This window comes from Dryobates pubescens, chromosome 22, assembly GCF_014839835.1.
Source record: "Dryobates pubescens isolate bDryPub1 chromosome 22, bDryPub1.pri, whole genome shotgun sequence".
Lineage (NCBI taxonomy): Eukaryota > Metazoa > Chordata > Aves > Piciformes > Picidae > Dryobates > Dryobates pubescens.
This window is the reverse complement of record NC_071633.1, coordinates 18,726,891-18,754,734: the sequence shown is the minus strand read 5'-3', so window position 1 is coordinate 18,754,734 and position 27,844 is coordinate 18,726,891. Positions and strand designations below refer to the sequence as shown.

At 46.0% G+C, this 27,844-nt stretch overlaps 2 protein-coding genes across 4 annotated transcripts in view; both read right to left on the bottom strand.

The window, feature by feature from the left end:
* The window catches only part of CTTN (cortactin), a 29,305-nt gene extending 27,434 nt beyond the window's left edge, over positions 1-1,871 (bottom strand). For all 3 annotated transcript variants that reach the window (XM_054171630.1, XM_054171631.1, XM_054171632.1), the window contains exon 1: positions 1,740-1,871. The gene's annotated coding sequence lies outside the window, so the exon portion shown is untranslated. The remainder of the gene's footprint in view (positions 1-1,739) is intronic.
* A 4,209-nt stretch (positions 1,872-6,080) lies between these two features.
* Positions 6,081-27,844, bottom strand: part of PPFIA1 (PTPRF interacting protein alpha 1) — a 52,198-nt gene continuing 30,434 nt past the window's right edge. Inside the window, exons 18-32 of the mRNA XM_054171986.1 lie at positions 25,596-25,625; positions 24,674-24,825; positions 23,736-23,908; positions 22,941-23,034; positions 16,207-16,288; positions 15,902-16,102; positions 15,041-15,103; positions 14,464-14,490; positions 12,622-12,797; positions 11,959-12,056; positions 11,622-11,797; positions 11,037-11,105; positions 8,911-9,076; positions 7,656-7,726; positions 6,081-6,333 (exon numbers count right to left, since the gene is read on the bottom strand). Of these exons, the coding sequence (XP_054027961.1) occupies positions 7,668-7,726; positions 8,911-9,076; positions 11,037-11,105; positions 11,622-11,797; positions 11,959-12,056; positions 12,622-12,797; positions 14,464-14,490; positions 15,041-15,103; positions 15,902-16,102; positions 16,207-16,288; positions 22,941-23,034; positions 23,736-23,908; positions 24,674-24,825; positions 25,596-25,625 (1,566 nt within the window). The 3' untranslated portion in view covers positions 6,081-6,333; positions 7,656-7,667. The remainder of the gene's footprint in view (positions 6,334-7,655; positions 7,727-8,910; positions 9,077-11,036; positions 11,106-11,621; positions 11,798-11,958; positions 12,057-12,621; positions 12,798-14,463; positions 14,491-15,040; positions 15,104-15,901; positions 16,103-16,206; positions 16,289-22,940; positions 23,035-23,735; positions 23,909-24,673; positions 24,826-25,595; positions 25,626-27,844) is intronic.

Genomic DNA, 27,844 nt, shown 5'->3' with positions numbered 1-27,844 from the left:
CGGGTGGCCTACCTCAGAATTCCTCCGGTGGTGAAGGAACAGGCTAATGCCCCTCCCTTAATATCCTTCAAGCACTACCTGTTTAGAGCATGAGCAGCTGGAAAGCTGAACAGCTCAGTAATGAAACCCAGGGTGGGGGACATGTTTTATCTTTGTAACCAAACACAAACCTATAGCAACTGCTGGGGGACAGCCTGTAACCCTCCCCTTGTGCTCCACCAGCCTGTACACTGTGCAAGTGGCCTGGGCATGGAATGCAGGTGATAAGAGCTAAGTGCAGGCACACGTGCACGTGGCTACTCCACAGATTTAACACAAAACACAACTTTTTTTCCCCAGGTACTTGGTTCATGCATTCATTTGATTGTTTGCTTTTCCCTTGTGCCCTCAGCTGAGCTTGGGCATTTAAAAGAACAAAAGCTACATCCTTCAGTCTGGATTTCTTTGCTTCCTCCTCGATCTCTTACAAACAATAAGGAAGGGAAGGATGTCACACACCCCCCCTGACAAAACCCAGAATCTACCACGGTTCTTCTTACATTATGCACAGAAACAGCAATGCTTTCCCACACCTAAACCCCGTGTTCTGTAACCACCTGATCTAATGTGAGGTGTGGAGTTGGAACTAGAGGATCCTTGAGGTCCCTTCCAACCCTGACAATTCTGTGAGTCCATGAAAAAGGAGCAAAGCAGCCTCCTAACAAGGGGTCGCATGCACGACCTCTGGGCACTGGTGGGGAGCTAAGAGGAAGCAGCCCGGTTCTGCAGCAGGCTGCTTTCCTAGCATCTCTCCCAAAGAGAAGGTGGAGAAATAGGATCTGTTTATGAGTCACTGACTCACATGGTCAAGTTTCTGGAGGAAAAAGAAAACGCTGCATCTCAAACACAAACTGAGGCTCAACACGCAGCGAGTGGAGCCGGCCGGCTGTGCCCTTACCGCTGCTATGACTAAGCAGCAGTCACACCACCCTGCCCAGCACCTCCAGCCGCACCCTCGGCACTTCCCCTCGTCCCCAGGGACCAGCTCCTGGACGGAACGGAGATGCCGACGCGTGGAGCCCAGACACAGCTCTGCAGGTGAAGAGAGGCAAGCAGCAGCTCGGGGCCTGCACCGAGTCTGGCTGAGCTCCACCGCGCATCCATCCTGGCCTGGCTGCCTGCTGGGGACCTGCAGCTGCCCTGCCGCTGGTTGATCCCGGCAGGGCACCGCAGGTAAAGGCCTCTGGGGGAAGAGTCCTCTTCTCTCCCAGGGCTCGACGATAAGCTCAGGCCCTACCTTTGCAGGCCGTGGCGGCTTATCTCCTCATCGCCTCTGCCTCCTCCGAGCCCCCCAGCGTCCTACGGCGGAGGCTTTTCCCTCCTTCAAGTTACCAGCTCTGAGGCCTTTCCGCTGCAGGCAGCAGCTTAAGGCAGTCTTTAAGAGGCAGAGGCACGCACGCCCGGCTCGGCCTTTCCCTAGGAAAGCCACCGGCTGCCCATGGGGGCAGCTCTCTCCGGCCCCGCACCCCCCAGGGCGCTGCAGGGGCAGAGGGCCGGGGGAAGCCCCTCACAGCGGCTCGGCCTGCGGGTAGAGACCGCACGCCTCACCCCCTAGCTCGGCCAGAGCCCCGGCCCGGCCCCGCCGGAGCTCCCCTCCCAAGGCAAGGGGGGCGTGGGGGTGCCGGCCGGGCCCGCCCCGCTCTAGCCGCGGGTAAAGCGGGCCCGGGAAGCCCCCCGCGCCCCCTCCCCGCCCTGCTTACGCTGGCACCCGCCGGCTACCACCGCCTGCCTCCTCCTGCGGCCGCCGCTGCCCTGGCTCCCCGCCGCTGCTTCCCGGGCTGGCGACGGCTCCTGCTGCTGCTGCAATTTCCGCTTCTCCCGAGCTCCCACTTCCTCTTCCCGGCGCGGCGGGGCGGCTCCAGGTGGGAGAGGGACCGGCCCTGCCCCGCCCCCGGCGCTGCTGACGCGCCCCGGCACACGGAGCTCAGGCACACGGATCCCCGACACACGGACCCCCGACACACGGACCCCCGATCCCGGCACACGGACCCCCGGCACACGGGCGCCCCGGCACACGGAGCCCCGACCCCGGCACACGGACCCCCGGCACACGGACCCCCGATCCCGGCACACGGAGCTCAGGCACACGGACCCCCGACACACGGACCCCCGACACACGGACCCCCGATCCCGGCACACGGAGCTCAGGCACACGGATCCCCGATCCCGGCACACGGAGCTCAGGCACACGGATCCCCGATCCCGGCACACGGAGCTCAGGCACACGGACCCCCGATCCCGGCACACGGAACTCAGACACACGGACCCCCGATCCCGACACACGGAACCCCGACACACGGAGCCCCGATCCCGGCACACGGGCGCCCCGGCACACGGAGCCCCCGGCACCGCCGCTGCCCCGGAACCAGCAGCGCTCCCGGCCCTTGGGGGTGGGAAAAAAGGGAATACAGATACAAAGAGGTAGTTGAAGTTTACAGCGGATGTGCTCCGTTCCCTGATTCCTACACTGACAAACCACGGCAGGAAAGCTCCATCGGGAGTTCAACAAGTGGCTAGAGCAGATTCAGCACAGTCGCCAACGGGGCTTTTTGTCGGGAGAGGTTGTTTTAAATCTTAGTACTCACTTTTGTACCATCTTCTCGTGGGAATTGCAGGCATGTGGCACTTGCAAATCCGGAGGAGCGAGCAGCGGGCAAAAGGTTCAGCTGTGACTGCTCACAGAGTATCCACATTAAACAGATGCCAAAGGGAAAAATATTAGGGCTTTAAAGCACATAGTTAACACTTTAGGAACTGTTTGTCCACGATCTTAGGGCAGGAAAGAGACTCGAAGGAATGAGATTTCTGGAGGGGGGGGGGATTACAAATGGCCAAATTAATAATAACAAAAAAGGCAAGATAAACCCCAAAACAAGATCAAAACAAAACAGTTTGACTTACTGAGTGTCAGGCTTACTGGAATAGCTATCAGCAGTCACCTAAAGCCCAAGGCCAGTTCCCAGTACAAACAGGCCCACTTCTTTTTTCCCTGTATTATTTACACAAGGTAACTCAGTGTCTTTAAAAATGGGGTGAACTTACAAAAGATGTCAGAGCAGAAGGCAGGCTCAGAGCACCTCCAGTGGCTGGTGCTGTGCCTTTTTGGAGTCCTCACCTGCCCCTTTACCAGCTCATTACAGATCATTTTTCATCCTGCCCTTCCTACCTTCCTTCTAAACATCACAAGGTGCTGCTACCTATGTTAGGCTACATCATTTTGTTTTCTTCTTTAAAGATTACTGGTAACAAAAAACCCCAAAACCAAACCAAACCAAACAAAAAAAACACCCCAAAATTAGAAGTACCTAAGTTAAAGCAGTACAAAACCACGACTCTGAAAATTGGATGAAGTAGTGAATAAGCAGTTTCCTTTTGTGAGGCAAAGGACAGCTTCAACAAAAACATCCTCCTCACAATTAGTATTGCCTCAATTTGCTAAAAATTGATTTTGCTTCCTCTCCCTCCCAGTCTTTAGTCTGCCCAGCTCCAAGCAGAAATTCTACTTCTCATAGGCTCTGCTGTGAGTTTTGGCATGACAAATCACTGCTGGCCCTAAGTTACTGCAAAAGCAGCTTCTCATCTTAATTCTACAAGGGTTCAAAAGCAGGAGGACAAAGGTAGAACGTTTTGAGATTCCTTGCCCTTTAAACATGTGAGAATTGCAAGTCTAAAGTCCTCTCAGCTGACTTTACCACCTCCTCCTTGCAGCTAAGAAGGGCCTCACATTTCAAAGTGAATTTTTATGAACACTCTTCTCCTCTAAAGCCTTTCAGCAGAAGCTGTATTTACCCAGGCTGCATTTGAGGATGACTGTGCCAGATGCAGCTGCCTTTGCCACAGGCCCTTGCCTGGTTTTCTTTGGGGGGTTTACAATGAAGAGAGAGGTGTTTGAGTTTCTCTTGAGAGAGCTTTGCTGTGTAATCCCAAAAGGAAGTCACCACACAGGTTTGCCAGTTTGTGAAAGATTTTCTATTTCACTCGTTTATTCTAGCTCTCAGGTCAGTTCCATTGTTCCGTGACAGTTCAGGTTTTACAGCCTCACAAGAAACAGTTTTCTTCTCACATTGGACAAGTCTATTCCACCTTGGTTTCACCTCTGAGAAGCAACAATACACGACTTTGAACACCAACTATCACAGCCGTGACCAGAAACGGCTATGCAACCTTGTTCCAAACAGTGATGTTTAGCTGAGCGGTGAGGCAGGTTCTCCCTCTGCACTTTCACTTCTTCTAGAAAGATACTCTCTGAGAATATAAAAGAGGCTGCAAGTGGTCAACCAGCAGCTGACACAGCCAGGCTGGACAAGTGCCTTACACCACAACATTTAAAGCCTCCAGCACAGTATTTCTCCATTCCATGCGCTCCACAGCCTGCTGTTGATCCAGAAGACATGATGAGATTTGCTTCAGTTACCCCATGAATTTATCCTTCACTCTTCTCTTCCACACAAGAAATGGTTTACAAACACATTGACATTGACAGAGCAGCCCTAGTGTGACACGATTCTGTATGGCTCCCCTCACCTCCCAGCCTTCTTCCCAAGTACCATACGGTCATAATCTCATCTCGTTAAAGCAACCGCTGCTGCTACACAGAACAGCACTTCCATCACCTGGGCCAGGATGCACTGAAGTTGTGTGATAGCTTTTGCTGCTATTTTTCAAAGCAAATCTTAGCTGTAACTATGAGTAGAAGTAGGCAATAAAGCAGTTTTCTTTGGAAAACTGGTCTTCCAAAAGAGTGATTAACGTGGGTGAACTTGAACAATTCCAGAGGAAACGTCACATCTAATGGAACATTCTTCTACTGGAGAGAAGTCATCCTTTGAAACAAGATCCACAGGGCAGCAGGCAGTCGTTAAGATGCTTTATTGACAACATCCACTCACCCCAACAGCATCTGCCTGTGCACAATGAGATCTCAGCTTCTCAAGAGTGTTTTATTGGCAGTGGAAAATGCATCAGTACTTTATTGAAAGAAAGCAATAAATAATACTGTGATAAAAATAGTTCAAAAGTAGACTGTACATATTGTTACATAATCTGAAAGTACACAAAAGATTAATAGAAAAAAAAAAAAAGAGAACAAGTAACAATGACTCTCAGTTTCACAAGCAAGTTAAAAGTGGAAACCCAAGTAAGAAAAGGAGACATGCTATATATACTGTTGCATAATAAATAATGCACCAGCCCAACGGGCTCTTGCCGGCTTTTAATAGGCCATCTGCAAGCGTCGGACACATCTTCTACTCACACAGTCCAAAATGGCTACAACCATCACAAGTCAAAGTCCAGACAGCTCCTCAGAACGAGTGTACAAAACAGGTAAGAAAAGTAAGGCCTTTAGTCAAAGTTGCACTGCTTTTGTCTGCAGCCCATTGTACCTTCATCACTACTGACCTGAAACCGCAGCGCTTCAGGCTTGGTCCATTGCAACTGGCTTCACCAGCACCTTTCGGCAGTCAGAAAGATCTAGGACAAACACTCTGTGGCCCGTGGATTATGACCAGGAATTATTATGAAGTCTATTTTCCTCAGTTAAGGACAACACAGAACACAAAGTCCTTGGTTTATGGCTTGTTTGCAGGCGCCGCGGGGATCTGCTGCACAAACACAGACCGCTCCGTAGTGTTAGAGCTCCTCCCAGCTTTCCAAACAAGTTACACCTTAAATAAAGACAACTTCCCACTACTGACAGCTCCTCTTTGTGGAAAGGTACAGCTCTGAGAAGACCACCAGTGGCGTACCACACCCACAACAGCATGTCCTTACCTGAAAAAATACAAGCTGGGCTCGTTTTCAGACCTAAGCTCCCCTTTCCAAAAGACAAAAATCGATACTGCTTGGTGTCAAGAGAGTTTTAAAGGTATTAAAATCCTTTTCACCTTCAGTTTCAGTATTAAAAAACCCCACAATGGTAATTACAGTCACTGCATAATTTACAACCCCCCTATATTACTCATAGGGACATATACATACAAGCATTACAGTACATTCAGTTGGAAAGACTAACATTAGAATCATTAAAAAAAACCAACCAGCAATGATTTGATTTGGAGACTGAATAAAAACAGGGAAAAAAAAAAGGTAAGCAACTATATAAATGAGAAGTCACATAAATATAAGAAACATTTAGATTCTAAAATATTTTCTCTATAGTACTCATGAATTTATTTGCTAATTAAAAACTCTGTAATAAAATATCTCCAAGTGTCCATTTAACAAGTATTAACAGGTTAAGGGTTCCAAATGTTCCAAATGCTGCATATCACCGGTAGAAATAGTGTGGGTAAACTGTGGAAACAACAACAACAGACGCACAGAGGGGGGAAAAAAACAAAACACACACAAGAGAGAAAAAAAGAAGCCATTAGCAGCTTTTCAACAGATGAATTCAGTTGCTCACAGACAGCTCAGCAGTGCAGCAGTCATGCAGCACATCATTGCCATGCCACAACGTCAACAGTTTTATTGCCTTCTGTAATCTCCAGCTGCAATGCCAAGTAAAGAATGAGGTCAAATCTCTGCTGCCCAGAGTTTCATCCTAAACCACCTGACTACACTTCTCAGGGATGGGGAAGACTTCAAACTTATTCAAAGTAAATACCCTCTAAGGTAGCTCCTGAGACTAAACAGGCAGATCCCTGAGCTGAGAGCTGCTGCGTGCACGAGCTCCGCTTCTCAGAAGCTCATACACTGAACTCTTCAGAACTGGGTATGCACAAATGGTCAGCACTGGAAGAAAAGGCAGCCAGGACATGAGCTGGCAGGGATGCTGCTGGTGAGCAGCAGGAAAAGGGGCTGCAAGCAGACAAGACTGGCAATGTACAGCCCATGGAAGGTACCAGGAGGAGCAAGATTCAATGGATTTGTTTTGTGAAATCCAGTACAGTATATATTTAGTTTTCAGCTGTCTCTGCAAACCCACAGCATACTGTTCCATGAGAAATACAGCAGAGACTGCTGAAGGAAAAACCATTTCCAAATCCTGGATTAAGAGAGGACTGCACATGCCTGATAGAGCAGTATCTGCATTCCACATTCAACACCCTGCTGTTAGAAAGCTGCCTTGTGCTGTCAGCACTGCTCACACCTGCCCACATCTAGGCTGCAGGTTGCTTAGGCTGCCTGGGCAGATTCAGCTATCACAGCAGCACCAAGCACCCAAGAGCTGGAGAACTGTGCAAGTATCCCTATCACCATTCAACAGGAAGCACATTGCTGGGAGACAGCTTTGGCCAAGCAAAGACTCTGCAAGGCCAATCATCTGAGCTGCAGTGTCACACTAAATCCTTTGCCTAGGTTTGCTCCCTTCTCCCAGCCTTCCCAAGATGCTTCATCCAGCCTTTGGTTTCAGCACTTTCTACACAGCCATTCAGCACAGGTACTTTTGCAGGCTGTTTAAAACAGCCTCTCCAAAGAGCACAATCTCTACAACAGTAAGTAATTAAACACTCATTGTCTTCCTTGTAGGAAATCACCTCTGGGATTCAACAGAACCACCAACTCTGAAACCCTCAGTTTTGGAAGTGCAGAAATTCAGTGTATGATCAACACACCCCACATTTTATTTCACAAACAGCTGCTTTACTACCATACCTATCAACTTTACTCACCAGGAGAAGGCTTTAACAGGAGTAGGTCCTTACTGTAGCAGAATCCAATCTTTGTGTTCCTGATACACTGCCTATTCCAAGAAGCATGGGAAGACATGCAGAACACAGCATGCATGTTAGTTCTCAAAACAAAGACCCCCAACCCCCAAACAAACCACCACAGCAATGGGATCACAGCTGTGGTACTCACCCCACCCTAAGGTTACAAGTTAGAAAAAGCAGAATTGTTTCACAGTTTGTGTATTATCCACTTCCAGCTGCAGTGGCTAGCAAAAAGAATGCTAAAGAAGTCTGCCTGCCAACTAGCACACCACAACCGACAGAGGGAATTCCACAAGTGATTGATTTCCTGTTCTCTAGAGTCCAGAGCCTTTTCTGGTTCATTGTATGGTGAAAAGGAGGGGGTTTGACATGGCAATCCCCTTCACTTTCATTGAATTCTGGCAAGTACTTTGTGCTAGTGACCATGTTAAAGCCTAGAGAGCAACATCAGCTGCAAAGGATGTTTCTTGGAGCTTTACTCCTCAATACAATCTTTAGACCCCACCACAGTTCTGACAGACTATGCTGAAGTTCTCATCCTCTCCCAATTCATTTTACTTTCCATTCATTATTTGTTTTGTAAAACAAATTCAAGCAAGTGTTTGTGCTCATGGCACTACAGAGACTGGTTAGAAACAGGCAAGACACCTCCCATGACAGGTGATGAAATACCAGTTCCAGGTGGGGTTTTTTGGGGGTGTTGTTTTTACTCTATATTTGTATGTGCACACATGCACACCTACAGAGATCATCAAGCAGACAGCAATGACTGCTCAATACTTCAGTGTCCACTGCAGGGGGGCACTGCACCTCTCACTCAAGTTTTAAGCACCTCAAAGCTATCTGAGGGAGTCTGCTCAGATAATTTCTGAATGCATTCTCTGAGTGAGATTTCCATTGCTCCAATTGCTGCTAATTAGAAATCATGCATGGTGTGATTAAAAGCCTTCTTCTGAAATGTGATTTTTGTTTTCCTAGTTTAACATAAATCTGTTTCTAACCAAAGTTCTCCTTTCCTTATGCCAATGGAGTTAAAGAACTCCCTACCTAGTGCAGCTTCCTGAATTCAAAAAGCACTTCATGGTTAAACACAGTGTTATATATAAACCATGCAGGCAGATGCTTTTATGCAGCAAAAAGGTAATTTCAAATTAATTCCTCTGGAATCTCAAGCAAAGAAGTGAATCATGCTTAAAGAGTACAAAATGAATACCATCAATCTGCATCTTCTTTGGCTGCATAGAGGGTGAAGACATCGAGGTTGTAACTCTGAAATTTGCAGGAAGAGTCTCTGCTGATCCAGCAGCTAAACCTCTTATGTCCTTTGGTCTAAACTTCTTTCTCCATGAAGGTGCTCTCCTAAAGCTCTTATCATCATCCTGTTACATCGATAAACATCATTAATGATTGAAAGTGGAGAATTGGCACTGACATTACAAGGATTACTGACAATTGGAAGTAACTTTATCTGCATTGAAAGAGTTAATTTTCACAATGGTTCAGGTCCAGCAGCAGCAGAGGTCTTCATTTGCCACAGCCTGCTTTTGCTACTGCAGGCTTCTCACCTCAGTCACTATGGAAATTCATGTGCTAGGCACATTTAGGAAAGCATTTTGTGCTCTGAGTGTTTGCATTCCATGATTTACAGCAATTTGGAAGTGCTCCATCACTCGTTCTTGGGGGATGTGAGGAGTGGAGCAGATCATAAAAGCTGCTTTGGCAGCACTGACACAAAAGCTCCATTTGAATTGCTTTTAACCTTACAGGAATGATGATACAGCCTTGTGCTTCTCATGCTGCACAGTACAGAAAGTGACAGTGAGAGGGGAGCAAAGTGCAGTAAATACTACAGTGCTGTGTAGGGCTTTGCCTAAGCACTTGGGCTGCCCCTCAAGTGCATTTCCACCATTAACTCATCTGCACCTCTGAGGTGCCCTTCCACTTCAGCAGTCCAACACTGCTCTTACTAAATACAACAGGTAAAATGCCTTTGGCAGAGTCCTCGGGCAGCTCCACTTGCCAGCTTCCCCTGTACACACACTTCAATCCCCTGAATGCCATTTGACCTAAAATTTATCCCCTTTTAGAATGAGGAGACAAGTGCCTGTGTTATTTGACACGGTCTTCCTGATCAAACTGCCCTGTGCCACTAGCACAGAGCAAGCAGCTGTTCCCTCAAAGCTCCTTCTCTTGCACTTTGAAATCACTGAGGGAAAATGGCTCAGAAAACCACAACAGCTGCCTTCTGGTGATGTCATTAAAACCTTACCAAAGATGTACACTGGAAAACATCTCGGCCAGGATGTGCCACAGAAGGCTGCAAGAAGACCATTAGGCAAAAGACCCCAAACTCAATCCAGATCTGTCATAGCAGCCTCCTTCCTCAGCACACTTGTGTGTGCTTCGCCTCACTGAGCCAAAACCAGTTTAAACCAGCACTTTCACACTTCCCCTGGCCTCTTCCTCATACTAGACAAATATCTCTGAGATACTATGGACTGGGTCCTTGACCTGGTTAACCACATGAGGTTTTTCCCACCCCTCAGTCTGAACCACTTCTTCCTGTATGTGCTGCCACAAGCCCCGCTCAGTACCAAAGAGGAGGCAGCACAGTCAGGAGGCTCTTGGGGAAGCAATGCCAGATTCAAACTGTTCCCTGAGCTACAGCAGAACCACTTGAAAAGCACAGGACAAATCTCCTTTATGCTATGGGTTCACAGGGTCTACCTCCAAGTCTCACATCTGGTTTAACTGTTTTATACTCAGGGCATGCACTGTAAGATCACAGACTGACAGAGGTCCCCTCGATGTGCTGATTGACTTTTGGGCTTCTTAGCCTGGAGAGGACTGAGTGGGGACCTTATCAATGCTTACAAATACCTAAAGGGTAGGTGTCAGAAGGATGGTGTCCAGAAACAGGACAAGTAATAAGAGGCACAAACTTGAACACAGGAAGCTCCAGCTAAACAGGAGAAGGAATGTCTTTACTTTGAGGATGGTGGAGCACTGGAGCAGGCTGCCCAGAGAGGTGGTGGAGTCTCCATCTCTGGAGTCATTCAAAACCCACCTAGACACCATCCTGTGCAACCTGCTGCAGGTGGACCTGCTGTGGGGCAGGGGGGTTGGACTGGATGGTTTCCAGAGGTCTGGAAACCATCCATCATTCTGTGGTTCAAAGTCATCTTACAGAAACATGCAAAAGCTGCCCCTTTTACAAACTCTTTTAAAGATTTCTGTCACTAGTCTGTCAACAGCTTAAGGAGATTCAGGGCAAATTACTTCAGGTTAGTTGCAGTAAAGTTCCCAAGACAATATGGGCCAACAACTCAAGCAACTTACTTCATCAAGTCTTCTGTCAGTGCCCATAGCAAGGAGGTTATTAAATTCCCTCTCCAGAAGAGCACGAGCCTGAAGTTCAGAGTACAAAAGAAACAGAAATTAAGTCTAAAAGATAAGTAATTAGTAACCCACAGTCACTTCCAAAACTTGGCATAACCCCAACTGTTTAATAGCTCCTTAGCAGTTGTGACTGTCTCAAGATGTAAGGAAGCTTTAACAGCTCTCCCTTCCCTTCACTGTGACACAAAGGGTCATCATTTCTGGGTCAAGCTTAATTACTTTGGAATAAAAACTAGCAGCCCACCAAACATGAGTTTCACACTGCTGTGAAAATGGGCTAAAATGGGTTTTGTTCAAGCAAGTTTATCAAACAGAATTGTTACTAATCATCAGAAATCATAAGAAAAATCAGGGTTCTATGTTTTTCTCTTACAGGATACTGAACAACTTTCCATTTCTAAGTCTCTAGAGCTGGGGATAGCAAATCATGCACTTACCTGGCAATAAAACCAATCAGTTCCATTTGTAAGCTTCCTAGAGGGGAGAAAACTCCTATGGGCCACAGAGTGACTGCCTGCTGCTTACCTGTGTGTTCTGAGTGGGGATCTGCAGTAAGAGAGCTAATGCATTGTAATCAAAGGATTCATCTAAGGCCACAAGTGCACCATGAACTCCACTCTCTATAAGGTTATTGGCATATTCTTTAAGACCAATGGACACTACCCAGTGGATCATTCTTTCGTTGCTCCAGACAAGGACATCTGTGGAGAAAGCAAAGTTGCCCAAGTGAAATTCCTTCCTCTGGTGCCTCTTTTTTGCTGTTGTTGTAAAATGTTATTGCTGTTATTTTTAACTACATTTTGGAAGCAGATCAGTGAGAACACACACGAGAACCAGAGCAGGGTGAAGACAATGCACTAACCCTTAATCTCATTCTGGCTTTCTTCTCTCTTTCGCTCAAGCTCCTTCCTGTCGTAATTCAGCCTCCGCAGGCACATAATTCCACACTGGAAACTGTTTCTGCTCAAAGGAAAACAGGGAAAACCACAATCAGACACTGGTGACAGCACGAGAGGAAACGGCCTCACGGTGTGTCAGGGGAGGGCTAGGTTGGAGATTTCTCTGCCGCAGGAGTGGTCAGGGATTAGAACAGGCTGTCCAAGGAGGTGGTGGAGTCCCATCCCTGGAGGTGACATTTCCCCTGGCCTCTTCCTCATACTAGACAAGTATCTCAGATATTGTGGACTGGTTCCTTGACCTGGTTAACCACATGAGGTTTTTGCCAATCCTTTGTCTGAACCACTTTTTCCTATAGGTGCTGCCACTAAAGTCCCCCCAGTACCAAAAAGGAGGCAGCTCAGTTAGGAGGCTCTTGGGGAAGGGATGCCAGCTTGAAACTGTTCACTGAGTTGCAGAAATGTGTGGTCATGGCACCTGGGGACATGGCCTAGTGCCCACGGTAGCGTTGGGTCGACCATTTAACTCTGATCTTAAAGGGCTTTTCCAAGCCAAACAATTCTATGGTTCTGTGACAATGGAGAGCTTTCCTGTATGTTAGGTCTCCCACTCACCCCAAGCCCCTCACCTGTGAAAGCTGTCCACCATCTTGAGCTGCCCACGCAGGTCCTTCTTCGTTAGGTGATCCAGCATGCGAGCGTCCACCAGGCACTCCATGAAGTAGCTGCGGTACTGCGGCAGCCCCAGGCTCGGCAGCCACTCGTTGCCAATCCACTCGTGGTTCATATCACCATAGGCTAATGTCTGTTGGGGAAAGATTAAGGACTGTGAAGGAAGAGAGAGTAAAGCTTTCTTTTTTTTTGGGGGGGTGGGAGTTGGGGTGGGGGTTAGATGACAAAGAAAGAAGTAGAACAGTGCTTGCTTAACGCTTAGCAAAGAGAAATGCTGAACACTACACAGGGAGGGATGCTCTCTGAAGGCAGCCTCATGAAGAAAGGCCAAGTTTAGATGTTCAGATCAGCAAGCAAAGCTACCCCCATTTATTACATGTGTAAGAGTATAAGAGAGTATGCAATACTCTTAACAAGACTAAGCATTACTGTTCTGCTAGCATGAGCAAGAGTTTTGTTAGGTACAAATCCTGCATCCCTAGAGAGCAGGGCAAGGATTCTCATTTTCCACAAGTCTGTATTGCAGGTATCCAAAAAACAACTACAGGTTTGTTTTGTTACTTTTTTTATACACTTCTCAGAAAGCAATCCCAATCCAATTGCAAAGAATCAAACCCCACTGCTGCAGAACAAGCAATTCTAAGTGCTAGCCCTCATCCTAAACCCAACCCCCCACCCCCACTTTCACTGCAGGCATTTATTACAGAAGAAATGCATCTGCTCATTCCTTCAGCAACAAAAGCCAGCAGCTCTTCTTTTTCACCAGTCAAGGGTAATAACTCATTTTCACTGTGCAACTGAAAGCCAAAAGCTTTCTCCTCTAGGAGGAAGCTTCTGCCAGCCAGGAGCAGTGCCATGTGGCAGTGCACTCCTGCCAGCCAGCAGCAGTGCGTTCCTGCCAGCCATTGCTAGGCAGCAGCCACACAGCCTGGTAGGGCAGGGAGACAAGCTGTGACTGTTACCCATGACAGAGTGTGTCTCAGGTGGAGTTAATGGGACCTCAAAGAGGTTTTAGCTGGAGGGCAGCCGAGCAAGAAGAGACTGCAGTGTCCAAAAGATACAGGTCACAGGCAAAGCCTCCCTTTTGTTTATGGCCCTGTATAAAATGCTGGACTACCTCAATGCCTGAAAATACAATTAGGATTTGTCACCACTTTAAGGGAAAACAATTAATCAAGGAGGATTACAGAATTAGTGCACAGAAAGCTGCTTAGCTCTCTAGGCTCACTAGACCTTGTAGCACACCTGTGATGGTGGCCAGCTTGGACAGGGACTTTCTACACAGAGCAGATATTCCACTTCGACTTCTGGCTTCCCAGAGAGCCACCCCCACCAAAACACTCTCCACTCAGTGTCAGGAAATTGCTTTTAACATTTGATCTGTTCAACTCAGACTACAACAATGCTTATTAAGAAAGAGCAACTGCAATGAGGTGATTCATAAACTAGAGGACACAATTTGGAGAGCTAGTGACAATAAAGACTTCTGCATATTCTTCTCCTAACAGCCTTGTTATTAAAACCCCCTAGGGGCAGTTTTTCTGTCAGGTAAGGCAGTACATGTTACAAATTTGCCATGATGAACCACCAAATCTAGAAAACATTAAAATAAGTAAACCACTTAAATATAGCAGTCTAGCTTTCCATATGTGTGATACAAGGAGAAGCCTGGAGTTCCCCCCTTCCCAATCCCCAAGCCACACCAAGAGCCACTAAAAGACAAAGAAAACTCATCTTTGTTCATGCTCTACTTATTGTGACAGTTTACACAAGCTAGAGTATTACAGAAAGTTTCCAACCTGAGCCCAGCTTCCCTCCTCATCTTCCTGTTAGGTGGTTAGAAAAGCAAAAGAACACAAAAGCATTAGTATTTAAGTTTTAGTAAGGAGATCACAGTTAGAGATGCACTGCAAAGCTCTAAGTCTACAGCATACCAAACCAAATCCTAGCTAAAGCAAGCAGCATGCATGTGGAAAACAAAGAAATATATATGCAAGGCACTCATTTCCATTTGAGAGGCTGAAAACCCCATCTACTGATTAAGTTTTCTGGAGAGCAGAAGTTTCCACACAAACAATTCAGTTTGTCTATGAGCTAATCAAATCAGAGATCCATTTCCCAGCCTGGAAAGAGCTTTGGTTGCAATCTGATCAGTGTTGATTCTCCCCACCACCCAGCTTTGCAAAGGAAAAAACCCCAAAAACATGAAAAAATCAAGATGCAGGTGACAAGATTAGTCATTAGAAGCAGCAACAATCCAGAATTTTAGTGAATTAATTTAGGAAAGAAAAAGAAAGAGCAGAAGCAGCTGATTCAAATGCTCAAGAAGTGTGCACAGCACTCTAAGGAAGAGAAGTGGCAGCGCTCTCGACTAACCGTTTGTTGCGTGGCTGTAAGATTTTCCATCTCTTCATGTGTTACCCAGACATTTCCCGTGGTCTAAAATGACCCCAAGGGAAGCAATCCCATCCAGTGAAAGGAAAGCAGTAACAAAGAGGAAAGGGTGCAGAACAGGTAAGCAATGGTACACGTGAGGAGCAGGCACGGGCAAAAGCAATGGTTCCTGAGCTCTTACAGGTCTGGCTGCCGGCAGCAGCAGCGTGGAATCCAAGCCTATTAACACGGATCACCTTGCTTCAAAGATATTACCAACACAGACTGTGATAAATGGCTTACACTGAGGTAATTAATAGGCAAACATTTGACTCTGCTCTAAGCTGAAAAACGCACTTGCAGCCCAGGAACATAACCCCAGCGTCTCAGCGGTAACTTGAGATGCAGGAGCTCACCCTAAGTGTCCAGATTCATTGTGGTGGAGGGAGGCAGGAGCAGTGCTGCTTGATGTGGTCTGAATCAGTATTTGGAATTAATGGCCTTAGACATGGCTTAAAAGAGCCTCCACCTATTTCACAAGTTTCTGTATGCACATGTACTGCATCTGTACTGTAACTCCTTCAGAGGCCAAAAGATGAAGCAAGCAACACGCAGTCTGTGTTTCGGGTTACACCCTCACAGAGCCACACCTCTCAGGCCCTTCAAGGAAGGGCAGCTATCCCTTCATGGCATTTTCACAGCAGGAAGAACCTCCCCACGCCGAGCTGGGGGTGCTGCCCCCCTACTGTGTAATCTTTCCAGACGCCCTCTGAAGCACAGCTGTTCTCAGTGACAGGTTTACAGGAACATTGGGGACATTCTAACGGCTGGAGAAGCTGCTGAATGCTGGATCCCTTTCCTTACCGTCCTTGAGGTGGGAGGGGCAGAAGGGCTGGTCAGGGACATGATCTCCTGAATGGCCAGCCTCAGCTTCAGCCTGTGCAGAGGGTTGCTGATGCCAATCTCCCGCTGGATCTCGGTGTCAGACAGGGCTGACATGATGGCACCGCTCTTCACGTTGGCTCGGCAGGCCGCCACGTACCAGGCTGGCATCCCAACCCACAGCTGGAACACACAGGAAAGGAAGTGAGCAGGATCTGGCAAACATTCCCAGCTCCAAACCCCTGCACATCGAGGGGGGCATTGTTTATGTCAGGGGGGCCACTTACCTCCAGCCACACGACCACAGTAGGCCCATCCCACTGTGCGAAAGGCAAACCTTGTCTTCTGGCCTCCTCTAGCAGCTCGTGCCTGCAATTACAGAGGAGTTATTAATGCCAGGGAAACTAACACTGCATTCAATTCACTCTCTTCTTTCCAACAGTTAGCTCGCTGCCATTCTCACCCTTCTATGACATACCCAACTGAGGCACCCACAGCACACAGGCAAGGACTACAGGGGGACAGAAACTGGAGAGGAAATTTCAGCGTGGCAGAGATGGAGGATCTTGCCTTTCAGAAACCTGTGCCTGAAACTGCCAGTGCCACCCTAATCAACCTGCCAACACCAGTGGGGATATCCAACTCATCTGTCAGTCAGAATCTCAGTTGCTGCCACACGCAGATTTGAAACCTCCGGAATGTTTGAGTACATCACCTATCCCTGCCTCAACACAGGACTGCCCAGCAGGCTGCCGGGGTGGAAACTGGGGCAGTAACCATTTAACTGGTGAATTTCAGTCTGCAGCAGTGAGCCTGTCACTCAGACAGCTTCAGACACCCATCGGATTCAGTGAGCCACGCTTTGGCAATTACATTCTGAAAGGCTGCACACTGAAACCCAGCTTTCAGCCCCTGTGACAACACCACTGCCTTTGTCACTCTGACACAGAAGAGACTGAAGTTCAACACTGACAATTCAGCTGACAAAATCCCTATAAATAGCTGCCAAAGAGGTCTGATAAAGCAAGAGACGAATCCTAGTCTTGTGGGTATCAGCCTACAAAGTTGCTTGGCTCTACCTGTCTGGAAAAAAAAGCTTATTTAAGCTGCCTTTGAAAGCTAAGTAGAGACTGCTACATCTCCCCTCTCTCTCCTCTGAAATTCAGCAAAAGCAGCTTCACCTAGCTGGATGCTTCTTACTGGTTTGTGTGTTCAGTTCACACCTGCAAAGGCACAGTCAAGAACAGATAAGCAGCAATGGAGTAATTTCAAGATCCTGTGCTATGTATTAATCATTTTATCACAATTTAAAACAAGCTCCCTGCCCTCAGAACTGTGTAGTTGATTACACCTAAGGTCATCAAATAACTTAACATTCCAGGTATTAAAAGCCTCCTGCAGCAGGATTTAATGACAGACTCATGGCTTGCTTTGTTAGCAGTGCAAAACAGACAAGCAGCGTTCAGCTCTTTGTTTCATGCTAGCGTATCTGGGATCCTCATGCTGGGAGAGGACTAAATATAGCAAAATAATCAATGAAGTCATAAATACCCCAGCAACTGGTTTAGCAATAGATTGCACTTCACCACCTGCATGCCAGCACATTTCCATTGCTCTAGGAAAAAAAAATCCCAATACTTTTATCCTAATTAAAATGTGCTGCCCAGGGGATACAAAAGGGGAGGCAAGAAGGAAGTGCCAGATAAGTGGTTACAGAATCATTCTAACATACCCATTGTCAGACCCAACAATTAAGGTGGAAATAGTGTTCAGCAGTTAGCAGCTCACCAGCCAGATTTCACTGACAAAGAGAAGTCCATAAAAACTGATTTCCATTTCCCCCAAAGATCTATTTCTTTCTAAATGAGGAATAAGGGAGCTGAGACAGCCCTGCTACTACAGAACTCCACATTAATCCCACAATTCTGAACACATTCCATTGTGCTTCATTTTGTTTAAAGATTGAAGAAAGAGGGGGGGAAAAAAAAACCAATTAACAAGACATGAAAAAATAATTCTCAGTGAGAACAGAGTAAAATGCTGAATACTGTATTAACAGAAAGGAATGCAATGCTCTTGCCAAGTAGGTTAACTACAAAATTGGTGTCTCTGTAGACCTTTACGGTGGTTGTGGTAGAAAAGCTATGCCCACTTGCCAGGAAAGGGCACAGACATGCCCAAAATAGCCTCTGATTTGACTAGAAAGCCCCCTCAAGAGCATTATCACTGCCTCCCCTCAGCTTATAAAGCCACTGGGGTGCTGGGTGGAATTGCGGGAACTGCAGGGTAATTTCTGGTGGCTTTCCAAGTCTCCCTGTCTACTCCAGGTTAATTGTGACACAGCAAATCCTTTGGAGAGGAGCAGTACAAGGAATGCATCAAAAGTATAAGGAGAGGTTATGATGCAAACTTCAAAGTCATGGTATGCAGAAAGTAGTTGTGTGGCCAGGAGGAGAGGTTATGTGATGGAGGCAAAGATGTGGGAACAGAAACAAACAAAAGAAATGTTTATGAGATAACTTTATGTGGAAATCATTCAGTGGATCTGAAGAGGAATGCATCCATGAAGTGGAAAATTAATTGTAGACTTTGTTCATGTGCAAGCAGAGTCCCAAAGCTTTCTTGCATGGGCAATCATTAAACTGAAAGCTCAAGACACAGCATGGGCACAACACATCACCCAGAAAAACTCGGAGGCAGCTGCAGTTTCATCTGCAAGCGAAGCCTCCCTGGCCTTCTCCTGTAGCAGAGAACTTCCCTTTTCCAACAAATCCCCTCCCAGCTCCACCAAAACCTTGCTACACTCCAGCTATACGTGACCAGATGATACCAAGATCACAAGTTGAGTTTCACAGGTATCCAATTAGACCGCTTAAGAAGGGGGTGCAAAATCCAATCTCCTGTCTTTGTGAGGAAAACCAATACTGCAGCAGCACCGGCGGAGTTAACGGCTGGTGTGAAGCTGGCACCAGGAAGGATGAAAGAATGTCAAGAGGAGTAGCTGGCTACCAGAATAACTCCTAGGTGACAAAACCATGGGATAGATACGTTCAGAAGTAACAAGAAGTTGGCTGCACATCACTCAGAACGGAGACGAAATGTGGTGCTGCAAGAGGGAAGCACTTGTTGCTAGCATGAAAAGGCATCTAATGCCAGTGTGGAGAACAAAGAACTGTGGTCATGTGGGATGAGAAATGATGTTGAAACTGGGGGTGCTCAGTGTAGCAGAGAACACACCAGAGCCTTCAAAGACCATGTGAACTATTTGTATCTAGAAGGGCTCTTGGCAGGCAAGCAGAGGCTAACGTCACCAGGGAAATGAGGCAGCCTGGGGCACCGTCACTTTATCACTGGACTCAGACGGCATGGGAATAGATAAACGCAGAGCTTGCAGCCAAAGGGCAAGGTTGTATCTAAGACTTCTTGGATGGAACTGAAAATAACAGATTGGAAGAAGCTGAGAGTAGAAAGCACACTGCAGGGAAGGTGGTGAAGAGAGTGAAATCACAGAGTTGCAAGGTGCAAGAACTGAAAGGGAACAGCAGTGAAACACCAGATGAAAAGAAATGAGTACCAGGCAGAGCACCAGGAGAAAGTTACCATCATTAGAGACTGAGCTCAGGTCTGGAATCAACTTTTTTGTTTAAGAAAATTACCTTAAGTTTAGGGCTGCTTCCTTTTTGATTAATACAGTATTAAGTTTGTTGTGTTGCACACAGGAAAGCACACACACAGTCATGGCAAGCACTGTTGACAGCACAGCTCACAAAGACGTGCAAAACACTAAACCCAACTGAAATCCAACCAAGAGGGAAGGTTTGACACAAACACATCTACCCTGGCAACAAACTGCCACAAACACAATCAGTATCTATACACACACATACTACTGCTAAGCAACTTACAAACCCCCAACTACCAAACTAATTCTATCTAAGTAGGGGTCAGTATCTGCATGACAAAAATTCACACCAAACACGTCAAGACATGACACTGCACTAGACAGCACTGGGTTTCTTTCAGCAACACATCTGCACAGTAAGTTCTTTTGAATTGTCTGCTCAGAATTAGACTTTCTGGAGAAGAGTTACAGCTTTTAATGTATTGCTAAAGATCAGGATGGCATTCAGCATCATTTCACCACAACCCTAACAACAAACAAACAAACTTACCCTGATTTTCTACCACATCAAATGGGAAACAAAAAGGAAAATGAAACAATGAAGGAAAAATATAAAACTGAGATCAAACTGAACTCAAAGGCATACAAACACCAGGCAGAGTGCACTGCAATTCAACTCTACAACAACAGATAGGTTTTTGTTAGTAAAGACACTGAGCACTGCCCTCAGCCTGTTTGGGTGCATGCATGCAGGAATCAAAGATAAGCAGATAGGGACTGGAGACACCTAGAAAGGGAAATGGCTGTCATTGTTCCAGGCATGCAGGTCACAGGAATTCTTTGTGCTGGATTTTCTAAGGGAAGAGTCATCCTCAACCACTTGTTTCAAACCCACTGTGCTCCAGAATCAAAGTGAAAAGCAATCCAGAGAAGCTTTACCACTTGCTCTGTAATGAACATCTCAAGAAGGCAGCAAGGGAACTTTCATACCTCGTGGTAATACTGTTCCCTGTGCTCAGCACACCTGGCAGAACTCAAACAGCTGGATCACAGAACCTTGCTGCCATTTTTAAATGCTAAGATCTGCTTCTCTCAGAAGCTCCCAGGGCCCTGCTGCTGCTCTCAGGACACACATCTCCATCCACAAGCCCGCTTCATAGCCACTCCCAGTGAAACATCTGAGTCACAGAGACCCTCTGGAGAATAAGCACATGCCCACAGCAGCCAGGCTAGGTGGGTTCAAACAACAAGCTTTCATTTGTCTAACACAGATTTGCCTTTTAAGCAGCCATGAGGTGTGCAGGAGGTAAGGCACTGCAAGTCCCCTTTGGAAAGGCAGAAGGTTTGCAGTGAAAAACTTCTCTGCAAGTGTATTTTTGCTGTTTGTTGAAGACAGCACAGGCTGCTTTACCCCAAGAAGCAATTTGTTGCTGGTATTGAGCTCTGTACTGTTCAAAGAACAGACCTAGCACTATGAAGATATGATCAGACTACAACTCTTTCCTCAGTCAAGATGTGGTGTGGCTTTAAAGCTCTGGAGAGAAGGCAAAACAGCAGATCATCATAACTTATGACTGCCTTCAGTGGAGCAGGCTGAAGAAAAACAGCTGAGTGTTCTGTTACACAAACAAACCCACATTCCATTCTGACTCCTTAAACCAACACACTGCTGGTTTTCATTAGCAGTCACCAGGCATTATTTCTTATTTGTTAGGAGCTTATGTACTGCAAGAAATCTCTTGCAAAGAGAAAATTAACACTCTCTGCAACATTCCCTGTTCTGGCTTCAAAAGGCCAAAAGGAAAGACATAAAAAGTGTCTTATCTTGGTCAGGTTTTTTGACACTGAGTAAAGTGACCTCAACAGAACAGAAGCAAAGAAAGTTCAAGGTATATGGCTCAGCTTTGGGTGGAAAAATGCAAAGAATGCCAGATCCTACTCAGAGCAATTTGAGTGCTTCCTGTATTACCATATAAGTAAGCATCAAGTCAGGATTTCTACTAGCAGCAGTATCTGTTTTTCACTTACGACTGCAGTCTTTGCTTAGTCTCTTCCAAGTCTGGGAACAGCAAATCATGCACTAGATACTCAGAAGTTGAACTGGAAACTAAAGATGTATTTTTTGGACACACTGAAAACATTCTCATGGCCAGGAAATGGTAACTGCCTATCTGAAAGGTGCCATCAAAATGGGAAGCAGTCACAATTTATACAGAAAGAGGAATTCAGGGTTATAGGATACAAGGTAAAAGAGACTGCAGCTGTTCAAATGCATGGCAGAGCATCAGGACAACCTTAAACAGAAGTGAAAGCAGAGAACACAGCAGCGGTCTGCAGCTGCAATACAAGCAAGACTCAGAGTCACTGACTAGAGAGGAACCAGCAATGGCTTCCAGAGGGAGGTCTGCACAGAGTACCTCCTGCTTTCACTGCCAACTCTTCCACGCTCTGGAGCACAAAAGCCAAAGCCAACTTTGGGAAATTTTCCCAATGAATTAGTTCCAAAGTAGTAGGTATTAAATCTAACAGGTCTGGGGGGAAGTTTGATAAGAGCCAGCTTTTCACAAGATCACAGGATGTCAGGGGTTGGAAGGGAACCAAAGGGATCATTGAGTCCAACCCCGCTGCCAGAGCAGGACCATACAATCTAGCTCAGGTCACAGCTTTTGTGTCCAAGGTTTTTTGTTGCAGCCTTGGCAACAAGGCTGGGGAGAGGTCTGGAGCACAGCCCTGTGAGGAGAGGCTGAGGGAGCTGGGGGTGTTTAGCCTGGAGAAGAGGAGGCTCAGGGGAGACCTTATTGCTCTCTACAACTCCCTGAAGGGAGGTTGTAGCCAGCTGGGGTTTGGTCTCTTCTCCCAGGCACCCAGCACCAGAACAAGAGGACACAGTCTCAAGCTGTGCCAGGGGAGGTTTAGGATGGAGGTGAGGAGAAAATTCTTCCCAGAAAGAGTAATTGGCCATTGGAATGTGCCGTTGGGAGGTGGTGGAGTCACTGTCCCTGAAGGTATTCAAAAGAGGATTGGATGTGGCATTTGGGAACCATGGTTTAGTCATGAGGTGTTGGGTAATAGGTTGGACTTGATGATCTCTGAGGTCTTTTCCAACCTTATTGATTCTATGATTCCAACACAAAGTTCTCAGCACTGAAACATTTCCAACTGACCACCACCTATCCTACCATGAGTGCTCTGGAAAAAGCAATAAAAAAAACCTCCCAGCTACTGTACAGAGGCTTATTAGCTACAGCACCAGATTAGGCAAAAATATATGAAACCAAAGAACCCAAGAAAACAAACACAGAAAAAAAAGGGCAAGAACACAAAAGCAGACCAAGAAAGCCTCCACATTTGAAACAAAGCAATACCTTCAAAGAGGGTTTAAAATATTTGGTAACTTACTTTTTCTGCATTTTCCTGTTTTTTTCTGCCTGACCTCCAAGCTTGCTGAGACCTAATGCATCCTGAGAGGCACTGTCTGCTTCTCCCATGCCAGCTACAAGAAAAACCACAAAGCCAAAGATCAGTCTTGTTACCTTCTCAGTTTTGGTTAGTTGTAACTCTCTAATCACTGCTGCTTTCCTGGGCAGATGTGTTTCATCCTTTGCCATATTAGCGCTCAGGAATGCACACAGCTGAACCTCTGAACACATCTAGTACTCAGTTTTCTAGCTGAATTCATGATGTATAAAAAGGCAGACTGGGATAGGTGCTGTCTAAAAGCAGCTGGCATCACACAGAGAATCTCATGCTTAAACCACCAGCAAGATGAATTCTCAGTGTTCCCATATCACTCCTGGTGGTGTCAATGCCAAGGCTATTGCTTTATGTAAACAATTACACAAGAAAGGTAACCACAGCATTTGCTGAGCTAGTTAATTTCAACAGAGCTCCTTTGAGAGCAAAGTGAAGAGGGAACTGTTGGTGTCAATAACAAAAGCCTCCTGCACTTCTGAGATACAGCTGAAGTTTTAGCCTCACAGCAGAAGCCCTAACAGCTCCATAAGGTTCAATAACCAGGCTAGGGGAGGCCTCACTGGTGGACCTTGCATACTGCCCTCACAAAAAGACCTACCAGAAGATGTGGTAGCACTAGGTCCAAAACATTCTGTACATCAGCATCAACACAATCAGTCATAGATATGCTCACACTGACACAGACATCACCAAAGAGAGCAAAAGGCAGGGCAGACCAACCTTGGCCTAGTGTTTCCTTGCTGCTTTGTCCAGGTCGTCCCTTCTCTTTCTTGCCAAACAAGCGGCCGATAGAGGATTTGATCCCCTTCTTCTTGGGGGCTTTATGAAGGGAATCTTGGCTACTGTTACTGCTGCTGGGGTTACTTATTTGCCCATCCTGGGAGCCTGTTGAACTTGAAAAGGAAGGAAAAAATAGTCATAAAGGAGCACCTATACAAGAAATTCACTGGCATAACATAACACAGTGAGAGGCAAGTCCAGGATTCTGTGAGTCAAAGGCTCAGTAACTCACAGACAACAACTTCAGCCTTGAGTGAGTCATGAAAAGAAACAGATCCACTAAAATACATGTCACTAAAGAGAGAACAAACAGTGCACACAACTACCTCAGGCAAGAAAGGAAGGCACACAATATTTACATCCTTAAGCATGGAACTACAAGTGAATTTTTTAAGAAACAAGACTAGAATTGTTCAAAGCACACTGCAGAGGTTAAAGCCACAGCACAAGCCACTGGCATGTTGAAGCAGACAACAGAAGCTTGAAACACTGGAGTGGAATCCATCCCAGATGCTTAGGCACTTTGAGAAGAGCACCTGCAAATCAAAATCATGGCAGTTTTGCAAGTGATTTCTGCATCTATAGCTACAACTCCAGCCTGTGAAAGAACACTGGAGTTGCAGATCCTGCATTTCCAAGGCAGACCTACTGCAGCCTTTGAGGAGCAGGAGAATCCTTTGCATAAAGGCTTTTCTGACCATGAACAGCATCTCTGCTCTTACTGCCTGTGGAATAGTCACCCATTCCTGTGGTCATACTCCTCTTGCTGAGAAACTCTGCAACAGCTACACTAAGACCCTAAAGGCTGACCAGCTTGGCACTGTTAAGATTTCATTCTGATCACCTGAAATGCTCAGCTGCTGTTCCCAGCTACTTACTTCCTTATGTCCCTGATATCTTCATGGCTCACTGTGTGCAGAGCTCCTTTCTGGACTCTGTCCAGACGCAAAGTGCGAGGTGAAGAAGGTGGGGATGTCTCACATTTTATTGTGGTTTTATCATCTCGTACCTCTTCTTTAGAAGCTGGAGGCTAAAGGAAAATGAGAAGTTGAGAAATGCTAAAACCAATGCTACAAGACATACTGAAAAGGAAAATCCATTCTTTAGTGCTAAAGGAACACTCTCACCCTTTCCCATTCTGCAGTTCCCTAGTTTTTGACTTCTTTTTGGATTTCTTGTACCGTTACGGCAAACTGCTGACACTTCGGCCTTAGCTAGTGAGCAGCACTCATCTGTTGCTCATACATAGAGCTAAGAGTCATGTCTTCAGCACCATAAAGCTTGACTTGGGAATACACCTGAAGCATCAGTTTCAGCAAGTGCAGAGACAGAAAACCAGAGTGCTGTGAAAAGGCAGCATCTTGATTCTTAGTCCTTGCATTTAGGCAATCATTAGCAAGATCACCAACTCCATCAAGTCAGTTCCTAAGAACCTGTGGCTATGGCTTATCTCAAAGTTTGAGTAACAGACTTATTTCTGTACAGAGCTTATTTCTGTACTTAGCTTTGAAGCTAAGTGTTTGGGGTTTTTTCCATGAAGATTGCAAACAGTGCTTACAAACAGAAAGCAGCACAACAGTCCCCACAGCAGCAAAAAAGCAGCCAAACAAACAAATGCACAAACCCAAACCACACTGATGTTAAGATGGTAAAGCACTTGACATTTAAGGTCAAAGAGCATTTCATCTTGTTGTCTCACAGGGCTGCCCTGCAAAGGTTTTCTTTGATTTGCTGGTATCCATTAATGAGTTTGGGGACAGGAGGACACGAAAGGGCACACCAGTAAATAAAGATCTTTACCTTTCTACGGTGTTTCCTTAAATCACTAGGCTGACAGATGCATGCAAAGAAAACACATTTGGAGAAGCTGTATTTATTGTAAACTGTAGCACAGACTGCAACAGCTAGCACAGACAAAACATGTTAGGGAGAATATCATTAACAATTACAGCAATGGCACAGAGAGAGATACAGAGTAGGAGGCACTCTTCATATCAGATTACTGAAGAGGGGAAAAAGAGGGAAAAAAAATTGTCCAGACTTGTAGTTTGTTATCTGCAGAAGTACTGTAGCTATCTGAATGCATGGGTACCAGAGGCACATCAGCACACAAAAGCTGCATTCCCTTCAGCAAGGGAAACAGGAACTGTGAGGTGTCGCTTTTGGAAGGTGAGAGGCTTTCCAACCACGTGTCAAGGACTTGCCTTGAGCTGTGTAACCTCCACACAGCCACGGCAGGCTATGAGGTGTCTGCACTAGGCCCTTCTCACACCTCAGCCATTTTTGCAGTAGTTTCCTACACAGCATCAAAAGCAGCCCCACTTTCATAACTGTGAAAGAGAAGAGTGCCAGCAGTAGCTGATTTCTGTGCAGTAGCAGTGTCCTGTTCCTTATACTGAGTTTAAAGTGCTGGAATGTTTGAGCAAGAGTCAACCACCGGCTTTATTTTACCCTCCATCCACTCCAGAACCTACTGTATCTCACTTTCTGGAACTGCTCACCTCTGCCAGTGCACAGAGCAAGGCAGCCACCCTGAGCTACAGAAGTTACCAAATTATTCAGATGGATGCTCACAAAACTTAATTTAGATTATTTGTTTAATAGTTATTATTGCACTTTGGCAGCAAATTGCTTTAAAATTAAGTCAGTTGCCTGTGAAGTTGGGGAATGATTTGTTGCTTCCCTCCCACAGTGAGAGCTTTTATCGTGTTTTAATGTAGAATGCATGCAAACTATGCAGCATTACTGGGTGAAGCTTCCTTCAATCTGGCCATACAGTATTATGGTAATAAATCCTAAGTTCATACAATCATAGAGGGGTTTGTGTTGGAAGGGACCTTTAAAGATCATCCAGTCCCTCCCTAAGCACAGCAGACTCATCTTCCCCTTGCTGGAGCTTTCATCTGTTACCTTTTATAACCCATAAAAATGAAGATGTTTACCATAATGAATGAAAACTGCCTACAAGCCCTGTTCAAGAGAGCCACAGGTTTCACAATGCATCACGTTGATGCTCTGTAATTACCATTAATCACAAGAGGTTTTCAGCTAACTGAACTGCCTAACATCATCACTGCAGTGAGCACTGAGGCGATTCGCCTACACGGCCAGAAACTAATGCACCTTTCTGTTCAAGCATCTTAAAAAGCCCCAAGAACTCATTTAGGTTGGTAATTCAGAATAGCTCTTCCAGAAGATTCCAGAAAGCTCACTCCAATTCTTGAAGCCTAGCTTCCTGCTTGCAAGCTTTCACAGAGCAATGTACAAAACTATCAGCCAAATGCAAGGGGTAGGTCAAGTGCCTCGGATTCACACAGCACAGTTCACTTTGCTGCAGGTACACTGGATTGTAACACAAAATACACATTCTTCTGAGGTAGGGGGCAAGTAAGTAACTACTCACATTTAGATACAATTTTCTGGAGAGAAGTACTTAGCTTAGCTACCTATTGCTGGGAAGCTTGGGAATATAAAGGCACTCTGCATTTTGAGGCGTGTTGATTTCATGTCAGAGCAGTGTGCCTGGCCCTGCATATATGGCCATAGCTACCTGAATGATTTGTTTTTCATTCAAGAAAGGCAAAATGGTTCATTTTTATGAGAAATTGGACTCTTTGGTACCTGTGCATTCATTTTAAACAGTGGAAGACTTGAACCCTGTTTTTACAGACAGGTCTACACACACAAAGCAGCTCCTAGGAGGAGCAACAGGTTTTCCAAGCAGTCATATGTATGTCCAAAGAATGGTTCTGTCTTTCTCTGTTCACTGAACTGCTGAGCCCAAGCTGCTACTTCATCAGCTATTGGATCTAACAGATACTTCTTTTACCTACCAGTCTTCATAGGCTAAATGAGACACTAGCCCTCACTGAAACAGTTGAGAGCCTTCCAGCCTAATGCAATATATGCAAATCCTTTTTAGCTGAGTATTTAGTGGAACAGTGGACTCCTAAAAATCAAGTTTAAAGCAGAGAGAGAAAGGGGTTGCTGTACTAGGGCTTAAAAAGAAGAGTCAGATGAAAGACCATAACAACAGGAGGAATACTTAG